The 15696-nt window shown below is 42.0% G+C and overlaps 1 protein-coding gene across 1 annotated transcript in view; it reads left to right on the top strand.

The window, feature by feature from the left end:
• LOC142327123 (serine/threonine-protein phosphatase alpha-3 isoform-like) overlaps nucleotides 1–15696 on the top strand; it is a 233024-nt gene that overhangs the window by 165199 nt on the left and 52129 nt on the right. Inside the window, exons 3-4 of the mRNA XM_075370002.1 lie at nucleotides 2781–2888; nucleotides 11724–11812. Coding sequence (XP_075226117.1) covers nucleotides 2781–2888; nucleotides 11724–11812 — 197 coding nt within the window. The remainder of the gene's footprint in view (nucleotides 1–2780; nucleotides 2889–11723; nucleotides 11813–15696) is intronic.

Raw genomic sequence — 15696 nt, 5'->3', positions numbered from 1 at the left:
AGGTAGAGGCGGCGCACTTGACAGACGCAGACTTGGAAGCGCAATTGGCTGCCCTGTGCTTTGGAGGAGCACAGTGACCACTCATATCCAACTGCGCTCTTCAGCGGAAAGAGGTGTGACCGAAGCCCTTACACTTTTAGCATCGGGCGATCTCTATATGATCGACGACCCTTTGCGAGATCAACCCGAAAAACAGACGTACACCCACCAACAAGACCTGCTGGATCTTTGGAGAGGTCTCCAACACGCAGTGACTCTTTGGGGCTTCCTTCCTCCCCGGCTGCCTGCCACCTTGTTTTCCAGAAGGAAATCCTCAACGGACATTTCCAATGAAGAATTATGCCCGTGCACGGCCGTGAGGATTTTGGGCTCCTTTACCCTTGTCGCCCTTGCCATATTTTATACCAATATCTAGGCCTCCGCTCGGCCAGCAACTGAGCCTTCAGTTCGTTCCGTGTCAGAACGTCGGCTTCCAGCAGCTGCTTTGCTTGCCACTCACCTATGACTTCCATGATGACACTGTAGTCCCTTGTTTTAGTGCCCCGGGAGACTTGGATCATTTCCCTCCGCTATTTCCAGGAACTTCTTAGGAGTTAGCTCCATTGCTAAAGACGAAGCCCCCGGACCAGGTTTTAGCGGAACCTTCTTAACATTGGCCCGCTTAATTTTGTTAGCCGGCGCCTAAACTGGCAGCGGTGGACTAATCCGCTTAAGCGCAGGCGCGGCAGTCACTGCAGGCTTTCTAACCTTCTCCTCCACCCATTTTATAGATTTGTGGAGTTCACCCAGAGCCTCACCAGTCATCGGCTTGAAGCGCCTGACTCCCTCCACAACCTGGTCCACCTTACGGACAGTCGTAAAATGACCGAGTCCAAGGCAATGTTGGCACCTTGGAGTATCTCACATTTTAATGCCAGATCCGAGACCAACAATGCACATTGACTGAAATAGGAATTGACAAGCTGACTAATCTCCAAGGATACTCTCGACTCGTTTTTTGAGGATATTTTAGTCCATCCCGACCACATCCCCTGGATCCGAACTAAACTTTTGGGCCCGGAATTGACCTGCTTCTCCGCAGGCTTACCTCCCAAGACCTCCCGCCTAGGCCCGATCACTACACCGCCATCCTCCACTTCCCTTAACTTCGTGGGGAACCTCCCTTCGAGCTTGGCTCACCTCTCCTCCTTGCCGCGCACTCCTTGTGCGGTTCCGGTCGCAGCCTACCCTGACAGATGTACAGCCTACCCTCGTGACAGAGGTTTTGGCCGGATTCTTTGTACAATCCGTTTCAAGAGGGCACAGCACCTTCCCTGTGGAAACCTCCGATCCTCCTTTGCGGAGGATCGGGGCTTCTGCGGAGACCTGTCTTTTGACCTTCCCGAATGGAAGGGGTCAACGGCCACCAACTCCTTGGCAAAACCAACCAAGTCCTCCAAGCAATCTTCCCCGAATTGCTCCATTCCAGCTTAAGCAAGTAGCACAGACTGAGGCCAGGCACTACAACCACAGTCTGAATGAAAGTAACGCCTTACTGAAGGCACCTTACTGACACCGACACACAAAGAGAACTTCCTTATTTAGCCGACGGCAAAACACTACGCCGCTGTTTCGTGAAACACTTCGCAGCCACGCAGGTTGACTAACTCCAACCGATCTTTGTGCAGCCACGACAACGTGCATGTAGAACACTGTCCTTGCAGAAAATTGCTCCCGGTAATGCAAATTGCAAGTTTACTGTACGGGACCAGAGACCGAGAAGTGAGAGTGAGTTGGTGAAGTGCAGCCTCCTGCGGAGCCGTCGTTCGTCCGCATTGCTCGGATAGGCGACGGTGATGAAGCTCGGGAACCCTGGATTCCCCGCACTCGAGGCACCTTTCGGGGCTGCGTATGGCCCCGTGAGGGGGTTTGATTAGCGGAGGTTTAGTCGGTAGCGTGCAGGTACACCTGTGCACTTTAACTACATCTGGCGGAACCAGTTACCGAGTCCAACAGTCAGTCCGTAGATGGCATTTTTTTCCTCACCAGGAAAATATATTATAATTCTCCGGATAAATCCAATCCCTCGTCCATGTAACCTCAACTACGCACAAGTTTTGGGCGGACAATGACATGGTACTTCAGTACGTGCACTTATGTCGGCCGACGGGGAGATAGTGTTGCTCAGAAGCTTCCTATGGAGTACGGGATTGGCAGTCCCGGGCTGTTCGAGCTGGTTGCCGTTGTGCTTCTTGGTTTCGCTGTTTGCAGCGGGGTTAAGTGGCATGACCGTAATCTGTTTGCCGACGCTGGGCGAGGTACGGAGGGGTAGTGCCATCCTGCTACTCGGTTGTACAGACGGGTTGACGGTGAGTTGCTGTGAGCTTGCTCTGCCGAAGTCTTGCGCCGTCCATCATGAGTCAGGCACTTCGGTCCTTGTCAGGGATTATCCCACGGGTAAGGGTATCGGAGCCCTTACTGCTAGTGCGAGCCCTGAGCCCTGGGCTAATAATTTAAAATTAGTAATGTTTCTGTGAACAGATATCAAGTCTACGCTACTAAACGGCTCAGAGAATAAAATGGGATAAATAAAAAATTACCGCTAACATTAATCTTAAATAAAATTATGACACAACAGATTTTTTGTTGTTGGACTTTTCTGATTGTAATAATATTTTTAACGATTAAAATTTATAGTTGCTTTTAACAATTATATTTTATAATAACGTATGGTAAATACAAATACTAAATTATTATTTTTTCACAGAAGCGACTGATACTAATTTTCTTCTTTTTTACAGAGGGAAAAATTCATTAGAAACAATTTGTTTACTTTTGGCGTATAAAATTAAATACCCGAATAATTTCTTCTTACTACGAGGAAATCATGAATGTGCTAGTATTAACAGGTAAGAACTTTATTATATTTTTTTTATCGTTTTTTTCTTTTTTTGCGCTGGCCGTAAGAAAAATAGTGAAAAAAATGCCTAGCTATTGAAATATATATATAATCAAGTTAGTTTTAATAAAAAAATGTAATTAAATAATGACAGTAATAAAAATCGTTAAAAGAATTACAAACAAAATACGTTAAACAAAGACATTTATATGCAAATATGTTTTTTAATTCAAATACAACTATACGATAGACCGTAAAAACTGAACTAGTAGTTCGATTCAATTTATGCGACTTTAGAACAAAAGGATGACTAAGAGGGAAGATTATAGTAATTCAATGAACACAAAAACTTACAGCTACATCAAGACGGCTGCTTCATTATTAGGAAGAGTCAATTACGCAGGAAAAATCCAAATTAAATAATAAATTATATTTCGGCAATAAAAACTACAGATACAGACTAAAAAAACGTACTAAGTATCGAAATATAAATTAAATAAAATTTATTTAAATATCGAAATATTTTAAACGAATGAAAAGAGGAAATTTAATCAAAACGGTTACATGTTCCAATACAACTTCCGGTTCCTTCCTATACAAAGTTCTCATAAAAATAAAATATATCCGGATATTATATAAAATTTAAATTTGACATTTGTTTACGTTTGACCTAAATAGATACAAAAACAAGCAAGCTTTTGAATTTCCCAGTGAGAGGTGCGAACATTGCTTTTTTGTATTAAGTTTTTTTTTTTTATTTCCTAATTTTAACGATAAACTGTTAAGTAAGATTTACTAGAAATCTATTTTTACGAATAAAGATAAAAATGAATTATATCCAGAAAAAAATGATTAAAGACGATTCGAAGATCAAAACTTATGTTCTTTTCTTTTCAAAATATTATTCTCTTTATAAATTAATATTTTATTTTATTCTTTTTAATAAAAAAGCAATGACGTATTTCTAAAGCGACCAAGCGACTTTAGTCTTATCTGGATAAGTGTAACCAGGCACCTAAAATAAAGAGCGCTATCTCGAGTTTTTTTAAATCTTAAACTTAAGATTAACTCGCTTTAGGAATAAAACATTTACGCCATATTTTAAAGAAAGACGGTTTATTTTTAATAATGACGACTTTTATTACTGTCATTTAATAACATTTTTTATTAAAACTATTTTTTTATTTTTTTTAATGATGAACATGTATGGCGTGTGGCTTGATCACACAAACAGAGAGTTTGAGGTACCTAGAACTTCACTTAGATCGGCTTTGAACTGGGAGTGTCACGTGAAGATGAAAAGAAAATAACCGAACGCGAAGTATAGGGAACTGCTTCGGCTGCAGCGGAGAAACTCACACCTTACGTTGTCGAATAAAGTTCTGATTTACAAAGTTACTACGATCGATCTGGACTTATGGCGTAGAGTTGCGGGGGACAGCAAATAATAGTAACGTAGATATCACACAACGCTTCCCAAACAAGGTAATGAGAACAATTGCAAAGGCGCCACGGTTCACACGGAAGGATGAGATTCACGAATTACTGGAGATTACACAGTTCACTAGGTTTTGAGACAGCACAGTGTTAAATACCAACAACGTTTAGAAAATCACGTCAACCGCTTAGCGATCAATTTGCTTGATAACAGTGGGAACGACCGAAGGTTGAAAAGTATCCGTGTGAATGACAGTTTGAAATTACTATTCCCAAATCTAGTGATGTTATTTTGTTTATTTCTTTCTTTATTATTTTATGGTTTATATGCAGGTTGTTGTGTTCTTTGTTCGGCTGGTTATCGCTTGATTATTTTTTTTATGGACTACGATGGGTTAGCAGAAATATTTTTTTACTAATGAACTTTAAGATAACTATTATGATGGATTGAGTTATTATGGAAATTCCTTAAGAACGCCTTAGCATGTGCTTATTATCAAACGATTTACTTAAAGAGCCGATTGTAAATGTTCTAATTGCAGAACTAAAAAGAAAACTTTTTTTTTGATAGAATCAAGATTCTTTTTTGTATTATAAATTCTTCCAGAAAAATTTCTAATTTTTTTTTTTTTTTTTTATGAATCGTTTCGATCTCTGTAGAACCACGATAAATAGTGTACTTGTGCTCCTGTTATATTGCCTTCTTTATTTAGTCCTCTGGGCTGTACTATTTCTCCAAGGTAATTACCGTAACCTTTGCTAAGGTGTTAGGATGTATCTTTTATATTTGTTAAGAGCTCTGTTTTTCTGAAAGATATTCGTAAGCCTGTCTTTTCAGTCGTTTCCTTCAATGTATTGATCAATTCTTTAGTTCTCTTTAAATCTTCTGCTGGGATTGATTTGCATGGCATTTCTCCTGCCACCACCCCATTCGGTCGCCCTAAAACCTGTCTTATGTTTTAGGGCGACCGAACGTCTGTGCCACAAGCGGCAACTGAGCCTCAAACTGTTTAGCGACCGGTATCCTAATATACCTCCAAGACCAAACCTAAGAGCGTAAGGAGACTAAGCGCGGTGCCATACACCATCGGCTTACATGTCCTAACCGCTCACTTGTCATATATTGGCTAAAATGGTCAGGCGCACCTGGTTAAATACTAAAAATATATATGAGATCCATAATAAAATGTATTCCGACCAGGCGGCAATTCACTGCCACGCCTAAGTCGCTGAATGCCAGCAAGAACCTGGTTACTATTTTATAGCGATTGGAGCCATAATAATTAGCTGGTGGTCAGCCATACTCAGGGTTAGTTTCCGACGGTAATGTTGTAAGAAGTTTTACCTTAAGCAAACAAAAGATGCCGGTTGAACCGCATCTTGGAACCCACACGTCCGACAATGCAGCTCTCGCCACATTGAATCGCCGCTTGTGAGCGGCCAATTTTCCGCTTGACCTGTAAAATCCAGGGTGGTCCGATCTCTAGCCCCCGCAAGAGCAGGGCAGTCAAACTTAAGGTGTTCATTTGATTGGATCTCCCCGCAGACGCAAAGCTAATCGGCTGCCAGGCGGAACCGAAACAGAATTTTGTTCACGTTAACGTGGTTGGTGAGCACCCGGGAACCCGTTTCACTTAAAAACGAGCTCGAGGCATACCACCTCCCAAATCCTGTATAAATATATACAAGGAGCTTTCCTTAGTCGTGGTGTCGCATTCAGCTGCCGTGCTTCCATCGTAAGGCTCTGAAGCTTCTTCTGCAGGCGGGTGATGGTCAACTGAACGAAATTTAGATCCGGTGCATTGTGATCACCGTTCCGTTTCGGTACTGGCCCGGCTTGAAACCGCATCCCGAATACCTCGGTTTCCCGACCTCTTCGCAATTTCTACATCGCTGCCCAAACTTTCACCACTAAATCGATTAGGAGAGCCTTTCCCAATACGGTGCTAGCTTCGCAGGAGGTTGTTTTAAAAACACCAGTGCAAAACATTAAGGCTCTGCGCTGACCACTCCTTAAATTTTGAAAAAGTGCTCTATTCATTTCTAACCTATGCGCCTAAACGGGGACACGTAAGTGGTCATGCTTTCGAAGACACCTCGGTATAACATATACATTTGACGGCCCAAAAACCCTTACTCTTTCCGAGCAATCCTTCTAAGTTTGTGTATCGCTGAGACGGCGTCCGCCGCTACTTGCCTAATGTGGTTGTTAAATAGCAACTTTTCATCAAACAAAATACTTAGGTATTTATGAACTCTAACCCGGCTGATTACACAGCCTTTATACTTAATACGGGGGTTACGACTGTACAATAATTTTTCTTCACCCTTGAGAAGCATAAACTTTGTCTTGGGCAGAGAAATCTTTAAATTTAGAATGTCTATCCAGCCCTCTGCGGTTGACAAGGCCATCTGCGACCGTTAATCTAGCTGTGGTCGTGAATTACCACGAACTAAAAGGAAACAGTCATCGGCGGAAGCCTCGGCCATGACCCCTTCAGGATATGTCAATCCAGAAATCCGTCGAATAGCAGGTTCCACAGCAGGGGAACGAGAACGGAATCCTGTGAACTTCCCCTGGTATGGATTTTTCCAAAACTAGGTGCGCATCCTTAAACATAGCCGTACGGTTAGATAAATATTCACGTACCACGGACTGTAGGGCAACGAGAATATTGCAGCGTTCCAACTCATAGAAGACAGAAACTTTTTCAGCAAGAGCAGTGTTCTACGTTCTCGTCGTCGGGGCTGTACAGCGATCGGTGGCGGTTAATCAACCTACGTTGTTGCGGAGTGTTACCCAAAACAGCGGCATAGTGTGTTGCAGTAGTGCCACCGTCGGCTAAATAAGGACGTTTCCTTTGTCTGTCGGTGACCCTATTTCGTATTTCGTGAGGCCAAGGAAATTTCAGGTCCTCTGGCAGGTTCGGGAAGCGATTTCGCTCCGACCTCGCCGGTGGTCATATATTAGGAGCGTTTTAGCTTTTGACTGTTCGATTGGGGTTATGGACAGACAGCCGTGCTCGGACTACATTTGCGGACGCTCACCTGGTTTTGTGTCAGGTGATAGGTTTCTTACGAGCTGTAAACGTAGTGCCTGGCGTTGCAGCTGATGTAGTTTTTCTTTTATAGGCATGAAGCGGCAAACCGGAGGCGATAGTCTGAACGACTTGGTAGGTTTCACCAAGGACTTGGTATCCGTTGACCCCTTCGCACCGCGAAGGTTGATCGGAAGGTCGCCGCCAAGGCCGCGGGTTCCGGCTAAGGATCCCGTGATCTGCACGGGGGAGGTACCTCTACCTATCGTTTCCAGTAGCATTGCACGTAAAACCTGCGGTAGCCTCTACTTCGAATTGTGCAGGGAAGGCGGTAGCTGGAACTGCACTAGGAGAGCAAGGTAGCAAGTGGCTAGCCAAATCGGAGGGGCGTTCTCTTGCGAAGTCAAGAATGGCTGATGACAGCGGTGTGATACTCTGGTCTCCTGAAGTGCGTCCAGAGTACTGTGGTTAGATTGCTATTTGGTGTATTTTGGCTGCTGGTCGAGTGTGGACCTTCCAGTGGTTTCAGTCTTGCTGAATAGAGCTATTGCGATCACGGTAAGTGCTTTCCAAGTTAGACTCATTATTTCACTTTCTTTGGGAAGTGATTGGAGTAGTTTTATACGACGCGTACCTGCCTCATCGGGGCTGAAAGGTGGCAACGACTTCTGGTTGTAAGTCCCCGTAACAAGCAAGGGAATATTTTTGGCTTTCCCTAGTCCTGCTTGCGCTCTTTTTAGAGCGAGGGCCGTTATCCGTGGTTTTGTGCCGTACGTGTTCCGTATTGCACTTAATCGATCCAGAAGAAGCGATCCAGGAACAAAGAGTGACAGGGGATAAAGAAGGTCCCCAGCTGTCCGTGGCTCGCTGCGGGCAGTCGTCACATACGTGGGTTCGCCCAGAGTTTCTTGTAGAAGGAAGATGGCGAGTATGTCTCGACCCGATAGTAGGCAGGCTAGGGTATCTCTGGCCAGTCTAGATGAGCATCTGGTAGTTCGGCCTGGGCGCAAGAGGAGAGCGGAGGTTTCACCGTTTCCCTCTTGCTCGGAGAGTGAGCTCTCTGAGATAGAGGTGGTTAGGGCTCCCACCCGGGAGTGTGTTAATGATCCTTTGGTGGAGGATTTCGTGGCTTCCCATTGAGAACCTGGGAGCTCCGAGGCTATGCTGGCGGCTGCTCGACAGAGCTTAGACTATCTCTTCAGTTTTATTGAAGGTCCTAAAAGCGTCAGCGCTAGTGCGAGGGCCAGAATATTGCCCCGATTGCGGCATATTAAGGGTGTGCTGTCTGCCTTGGCAGATGGTTACGAGAAGTTGGCCTCAAAGTCCGCTGAGGTCAAAGTTATTAGTGTCCCGACGCCTACCCCGAGGGAGCAAAGGCGTTTCTACGGTGTTGTAAAGGGGAAGCGTGAGGCTAGTCAGGCTTCCAAGCAGCGAATGACAAGGAGACAGTCCGAGTCATCCCGTAGTCTCCGGAGGTGAAAAAGCTTGAGGTCCAGGTCGACCCCAAGCGCAAGCGTAGGCCCTGGGTCATTGTCTACGACATTGACCGGCGGTTATCTGATAAGGAGGTTCTGTCTCTCGTGAGGGAGCAGAACACCGAGTTGGATGAGGCTGCTTTTGCAAAAGAGTGTAGGCTACTCTTCAAGACCGGCCGCCGTGAGGCTCAGCGGTATCATGGCGTTTTTGAACTTGGCGCTGGTCTCTTTCAAAAATTTGTGTCTGAGGGTAAGTTGTATGTCGATTTTACTTCCTGTAGGGTTAAGGAGTACATTGATGTGCAAAGATGCTTCAAGTACTGTCGTTTTGGTCACAGGGCCAAATTCTGTAAGTATGCGTCAGTCTGCCCGCATTGTGGCGCGGAAGGTCACAAGCGCGACGACTGTCCGCAAAAAGCCGAGGCTCAGTCATGCGTTAACTGTAAAAGGTTGCGCAAAGAGTGCAAGCATTCGGTCAACAGTAAGGACTGTGGTTGTTACTTACGTGCGGTAGAATTGTATTTCAATTCCTTGGATAGTTAGTATCCTTCTTTGGGGCATTGTCTTTGCACACAGTTAGGATAGTTGTTGCTGGAGTCTCGGTGTTGTTTTTCAACACCGCTCATTGTAGTTGGGCGATCTGCCAGGTCGTTTAGTTGTTCTTTCATAATGATCCACCTCATTTCTGATGCGGAAGGCTGTATTTTTCTTACTGCGAAGCCAAATCGCTTCTTTGGCAGTTTTATTTCTCGACCGCGGGTTTCTGTTGGTGTTGCTCTGCTTGCAGAGTCGATTCCGCATTGGACATAGGTGGATCTGGCGGTAGGTTTTTCAGTCCCAGACTTGTCTGGGTAGCGGCATTTTCTTGATGGTGTCGGCCTGGCAGAGTGTAGGTATCCTAGCGGCTTACGCTGCTGTATAATTACTGACTAGCCTGTGGCTTCTCGTACCTGTGTTGGCGCTTGCGGGGCCTTGTCCCTTAGGCACCGCCGCTTAGGCACCGGCCTCGGTTAGATTAGTTTCAATGGAGGTTGTGTTCGGGGGTTTCGCTCCCCGTGCACGATTTACTAACGGAGTGCACACCTAATGGGGGTGAAATTGGTTGCGATCGACCAGGGTGTTATCCGAGAGGCCCTCCTAACCGGAGCTGTAGTGGGAGATTAGAGGTTATACTCAGCTCCCGACGGACCAAACTTTAGAACCTCTGGGATTTGGTTTATTGTTTCTTGCGGCTGTACTTCGATCGCTTAAATACTTACGATCCGTTGCGGTGACTGAATCTGCTGTCGTGGCATTCTTGATGCATCTATGTACTAGGGGCGTAGTATAGTTTAGGCTGATTGTGGTAGGCGCGGGGTCTTTTTCTCCGCGAGTTAGGCTTTTGCTTAGTTCCTGAGGGCAACGTGGTAGCGTTAGGTGTCAGCTGTCTTCTTCGGAAGGCAGAGCTCAATACTATCTCTCGTGACGAATTACCGATGTAGATGTCCCTCGGGGCATCTGCAACGGTGGCATCTCCCCGTGGCCGGGCTGTACACTGTGGAATGTGTTACAGTTTGAGGGCAAGAGGATGTCCTCCGTTAAAGCCATTACTGGCAAGGAACGGGGGGTTGATGTAGCGACCTGACACGCTACGAGGCGGGATCTTCTCCCCTCGGGGGGGGGGGGGGGGAATTGAGATGATGACAGCGGTGTGGTGGTCAACCCTGAGCGGGAGTTCTCCGGGTGGAAGCCTGTAAAAGCGAACTTCCGGTCCAACAGTTTAGGGCGGTTCGAGAAGGGCCGCATGTTCCAAAATCTCCTCAAAGAAGGAGTCGCGTATTTCGGTCCAGTTTCTCGCCAGTCTCACCTTCTCTCTCAAAGCAGTTTTGATTTCTGGGTAAACTATACAAAATTTTTTAAATTCCAAAAAAATCCCTGACGTCAGATATACTGCCCGTACAAAATGTTAATAATGTAAGGGGGAACTCTGATATAAATTTTCAGCAGTTTAACATACAAAAATTGAAATTTAGTAAATGCTCCTACTTCGAAAGATCTATTTTTGGGTACGAACCACTATACCCTAAGCCGCCGTGGAACGAGAAAAATGTTTAACAGAAAGAGTAAGCTCGTATCATTATTTTAAAAACAAAAATTAGACTTCAAAAACATCGGATTACGGCAATCGAAACCGAAACATCGGCCATTCAATATTTTTCATTGCCAGTTTTAAAAGTGGGCAGCAGAAATCCCAAGTAGCGATCTCATATCGAAAACTAGAGAGTTTTGAGGTAAGAACGTTTCCTAATTTCATTTCTTTAATGTTTCGTTGTCAAGCAGTTATTTAAGAGGCCACAAATATGCTCTAAAAAAATATCAGGCGATGCGAGTTGAAGACTTTTACATCGTATTTTGTTTTTCATTGCGCTTTAAACTTACGTTTCAAATCCCCATCCTTTCCATTTGAAATGCTTGAGTTGCCTTTCCTCACGGGGCCCTTCTAGTTGCTTGTTCTCAAAAACAAATCGTTTTGAGAGAGAAGGATTTGCTAAATTTCATTTTCCTATCTTTAACTGAAGAAAATTTACTTAAGGTTTCACATATTGTAGATCGTTTTTAATGTCTTTGGATTCTATTTCCGACGAAATGAAATTCTGACGGAAAATTTTTACATTCTACTTTTCAATTTTTCAACTTAAATTTATTTTTTACTTATAAAAATGTATTTTTCAGATTTATATTATGAAAACCTAACGAAAAATGTTATGGGAACTGGGGAAAAAGGTTTAAAATCCAGCCCTCCTCCGGATTTAATCCTCCTCAGGATTTAATGGTTAAAAATGAAAAAGTCACTTATTACAATACCTTATAAATTTATATTATTACAAAGTAACCGTATTAAAATTAATGTTTCAGGATTTACGGATTTTACGATGAATGTAAACGAAGGTTTACAATAAAATTATGGAAAACATTTACTGATCTCTTCAACTGCCTTCCAGTCGGTAAGTATTTTATTAATTCAATTAAAAACATTTTAATTATTCTTTGCATCAAACACTCTCCTTAAAAGGTACAGTAATTACCGATGTATGACATAAGTTCAAAACTACTTACTTCATGGATAAAGATAATTAATTAAATACGGTTTCTCCGTTCTTAATCGATGATAATGGATATCCTAATCAACTATTTATTAGACTATTTATTAATTAGGTTGCAAATTACAAACTACTTTTAAGGGATTCACACCTTTAACCGTAAGATTAGAACCTCCGCGACGTTTATTCCTTATTTATTTTCATAATAAGTTTAATGAGAATATAAATGGAATATTCAAAGAGGTTCCTGTTAAACTTTACCGGCGTATTCCTTTAATTAAAATAATGAAAAAAGAATAGCGTAAACACTGATCCGAAAACACATTTTTTTTAAGTTTCGGCCAAACGTAAATGTCTTTGTACTTTTCAACACAAAAACAAAATAATGCGAAACTAAACTTACGCGGAGGCAATTAAAGAGAAATTTATGATTTTTTTGGGGGTCTTATCGTAAACAGCCAAAAAAATTTTCACATTCTTGCAAACAAATTACAGAATAAAACAAAATCGCTACAAATTTTAATATTTAATCCTCTACAAATTTGTAAAAAAATATTAACAGCAGACACAATATAAGAGTAAATAGATTACATTTTCAGTAAAAAACAACCAGTCATGTAGAAAAAAATACGTTGACTACAATATTTGCGCTAAAATCAGTTCTGATATATAAATCAAAATATTTTCACGAAACAAACATTATTATTATTATTTTAAAAATAATAAAATACTTCACAAAGTAAAATTTTAGCTGTTAAAACTTTTTACAAATTATCTGGATACACATTTAACTAGGAGAGTAACACATGAGATTATATTCTCCAAAATGTTTGAGTAAGTCTTGATTTCTTAGGAAACAAAGATTATTCTGTTAAATTTCGCTTACACTGTCTGATCTTTGGGCTTTTTTAGCGATTTCATATACTCAAAAAAAAATAATAAATCGAGGTTTTTATATATATATATATATATATATATATATATATATATCAGGTGATTTGGCTGGCCGTGCTTGCGGCACATTTCGGCCAAACCAACACCAGTTGGGAAATGTTTCGTTCAGAATGACAGAATGATGAAAATGAGCTAGCGTTCCATCGCACAGGAAATATAAATTATATACGTTTTTGTGTTAGTGGGAAATCCTAACAAAGGTGTGGTTACTCGTTTTAAAGAATAGTTTGATAATCATTTCATCTGAATCCATCAAGGAAGATACGAGTTTCCATAATATCATTGCTTCTTATCAAACCAGACAGTTATTGAAAATCCATGTCTGAAATTAGTTCGAATAAGTTTTCTGTTGATTATTTTATACAAATTTGTTCATCGTTCTTAGTTGACGAAATTTTAAGCAATTCTTTGTATTTTTGTGTAATTTTTATTATTTATCTGTAATTTTTTGTAAAAGAAATGCACATATTACCCAAATGATTAAATTTAAATTAGTATAATAAAAAAATTAACGGTCTAATCAAAGTAATACCAACGTTTTTAAAATGTGAAACAGATTTTTAATTTACGGGCTGTTCAAGTATTACACAAGCATAGGAGGGTTCGGGCTTTGTTTATTTTTTGTAACAAGAAGTGAGGGTATTACCTGAATGCAACCAGAAGAAACTCAAAATTACAATAAATAGTCGTCAAACGTATAATAATAAAAAATTGTTACACTGATTCTGGAAGCGTTCTAGGACATGCAGATATATTTCAGTGATATTTAATTATGGAAATGTCCTAAAAAAATTCTAGGAACAATTTAACGATTAATAATATAATTTGTAAGGTAAACTGAGGAAGTAAGATTAGAATTTTTTTTAATGAAAGAAGATTTTTTTATTCATTGTGAAATAAAAAATAAAACGGAACAAAATTACGTAAGCAAAACGAGGTTGGATCTGAAATTTGATTAAATTTTCTTGAAATAAAAGGGAGAAGAGGACCTAAAATCACTGAATAACCACTTTAATGAACCAATATCAGAGAGAAAAATATGGGAATAGAAAATTCCCACCGGTTTTTCAAAGAGTAAAATAAATACTAAGCTTTACAGGATTCTGTGATTACCTGTTTAAATATTAACAACATTGATGGTACGTTTTCAAGAAAAAATGGTTCTTTGGTTTCATTTTTTAAATTATATTAAGAAGACGCTAAAATAAGGTAATCTTGTAAAAAAATATTTATATTAGTGAAAACCGGGTGAAGTTTTTCCGAATTTATCTTGAAACTTTCAATACTTTTGGCTAAGTCACGTCACCATGGAAGAACTTATGCTCGATAAATATTTTACGCTAAAGTAGCCGAAGTAACGGAAAAATTCCGACAGGCTAAATGAAACTAAAGAACGATTCTCTGGAACGGTAAAGAACACGAATCGAGATATCGGAAAGGAGAACTCCTAGTATCGGTATGCTTGGCACTTCTCCCGCCATCACAATTCGGTCGCCCTAAAGCATAAGACCAGTGCCACAAACGGCTATTGAGCCACAAAACAGTTTAGCGATCAGTATCCTAAATAACTCCTAGAGCCTGCCTAACAGCGTGAACGGACTAAGCTTGGAGCCATACAACATCGGCTTATGTGTCCCAACCGCTCACTTGTCATATATTTACTAAAACGGGTAACCGCACCCTGTCAACTACTAAAAATATATATGACATCCAAAAATTAAAATTTACTTCGTTTAGACAGCAATTTGCTGCCACGCCTAGGTCGCTGATTGCCAGCAAGTAACTGTCCACCATATTAAAGCGCTTGGAGCCTTAATTGGGTTGTGATCAGCCATATATATATATATAGGTTAGCTTCACACAGCAGTGCGGTAGAAGTCTTTTCCTTTAGAAAAACTACTGATATCGGTTGAACGATGCAATCACATCAAGGAACTCCCACACGGTCCGACATTGCGGCTCTAGCCATATTGACTCACCGCTTGTGAGTGACCAATATTTTGCTTGACCTCCAGGGTGGCTCGGTCTCTGCCCCTCTCCCAAGAGCAGGGCAGTGAAACATCGCTTCTCCTTGTGCGCTTCTCCTCCTTGCCGCGCACTCCTTGTGCGGTTCCGGTCGCAGCCTTCCCTCACAACTCGTGACAGAGGTTTTGGCCGGATTCTTTGTACAATCCGTTTCAAGAGGGCACAGCACCTTCCCTGTGGAAACCTCCGAGACTTCCTTTGCGGAGGACCGGGATTTCTGCGGATACCTGCTGATTGACCTTCTCGGCTAGAAGGGGTCAACGTCCTTGGTAAAACCAACCGAGTCCTCCAAGCAATCTCCTCCGGATTGCTCCATCGCAGCTTAAGCAAGAAACACAGTTTGTGACGCCAGGCACTACAACCACATCCTGAATGAAACTAACACCTTACTGAAGGCAAGGTGAGCGTTTTGAGCAAGGTCACCTGCTCTCACATATCCGTCAAACGCTAAAAGCTCCCAAATCAGACCACCGGCGAGGTCGGAGCGAAATCGCTTTCCGAACCTGCAAGAGGTCTCACGAACTACGAATTGGAGACACCGACACACAAAAAAAACGCCGCTGTTTCGTGTAACACTTCACAGCCACGCAGGTTGACTAACTCCTTGACTGTCCTTGCAGAAAACCGCTACAGGTAATGCAAATTGCAAGTTTACAGTACGGGGCCAGAGGCTGAGAAGCGAATTCGTAGTATAAACGTTATAAAGAACTTTTCCTTTTTATATCGCCCGAAATTTTACAAATACGGGATATTATTTTCCCCGAGGGCACACTCACTGCAAACGATCTTTGTCATGAATTATATAACCT

This window comes from Lycorma delicatula, chromosome 6 (genome assembly GCF_047948215.1).
Source record: "Lycorma delicatula isolate Av1 chromosome 6, ASM4794821v1, whole genome shotgun sequence".
NCBI classification, from domain to species: Eukaryota; Metazoa; Arthropoda; class Insecta; order Hemiptera; family Fulgoridae; genus Lycorma; species Lycorma delicatula.
The sequence above is the reverse complement of the archived record's forward strand: the minus strand, read 5'-3'. Positions and strand labels throughout refer to the sequence as shown.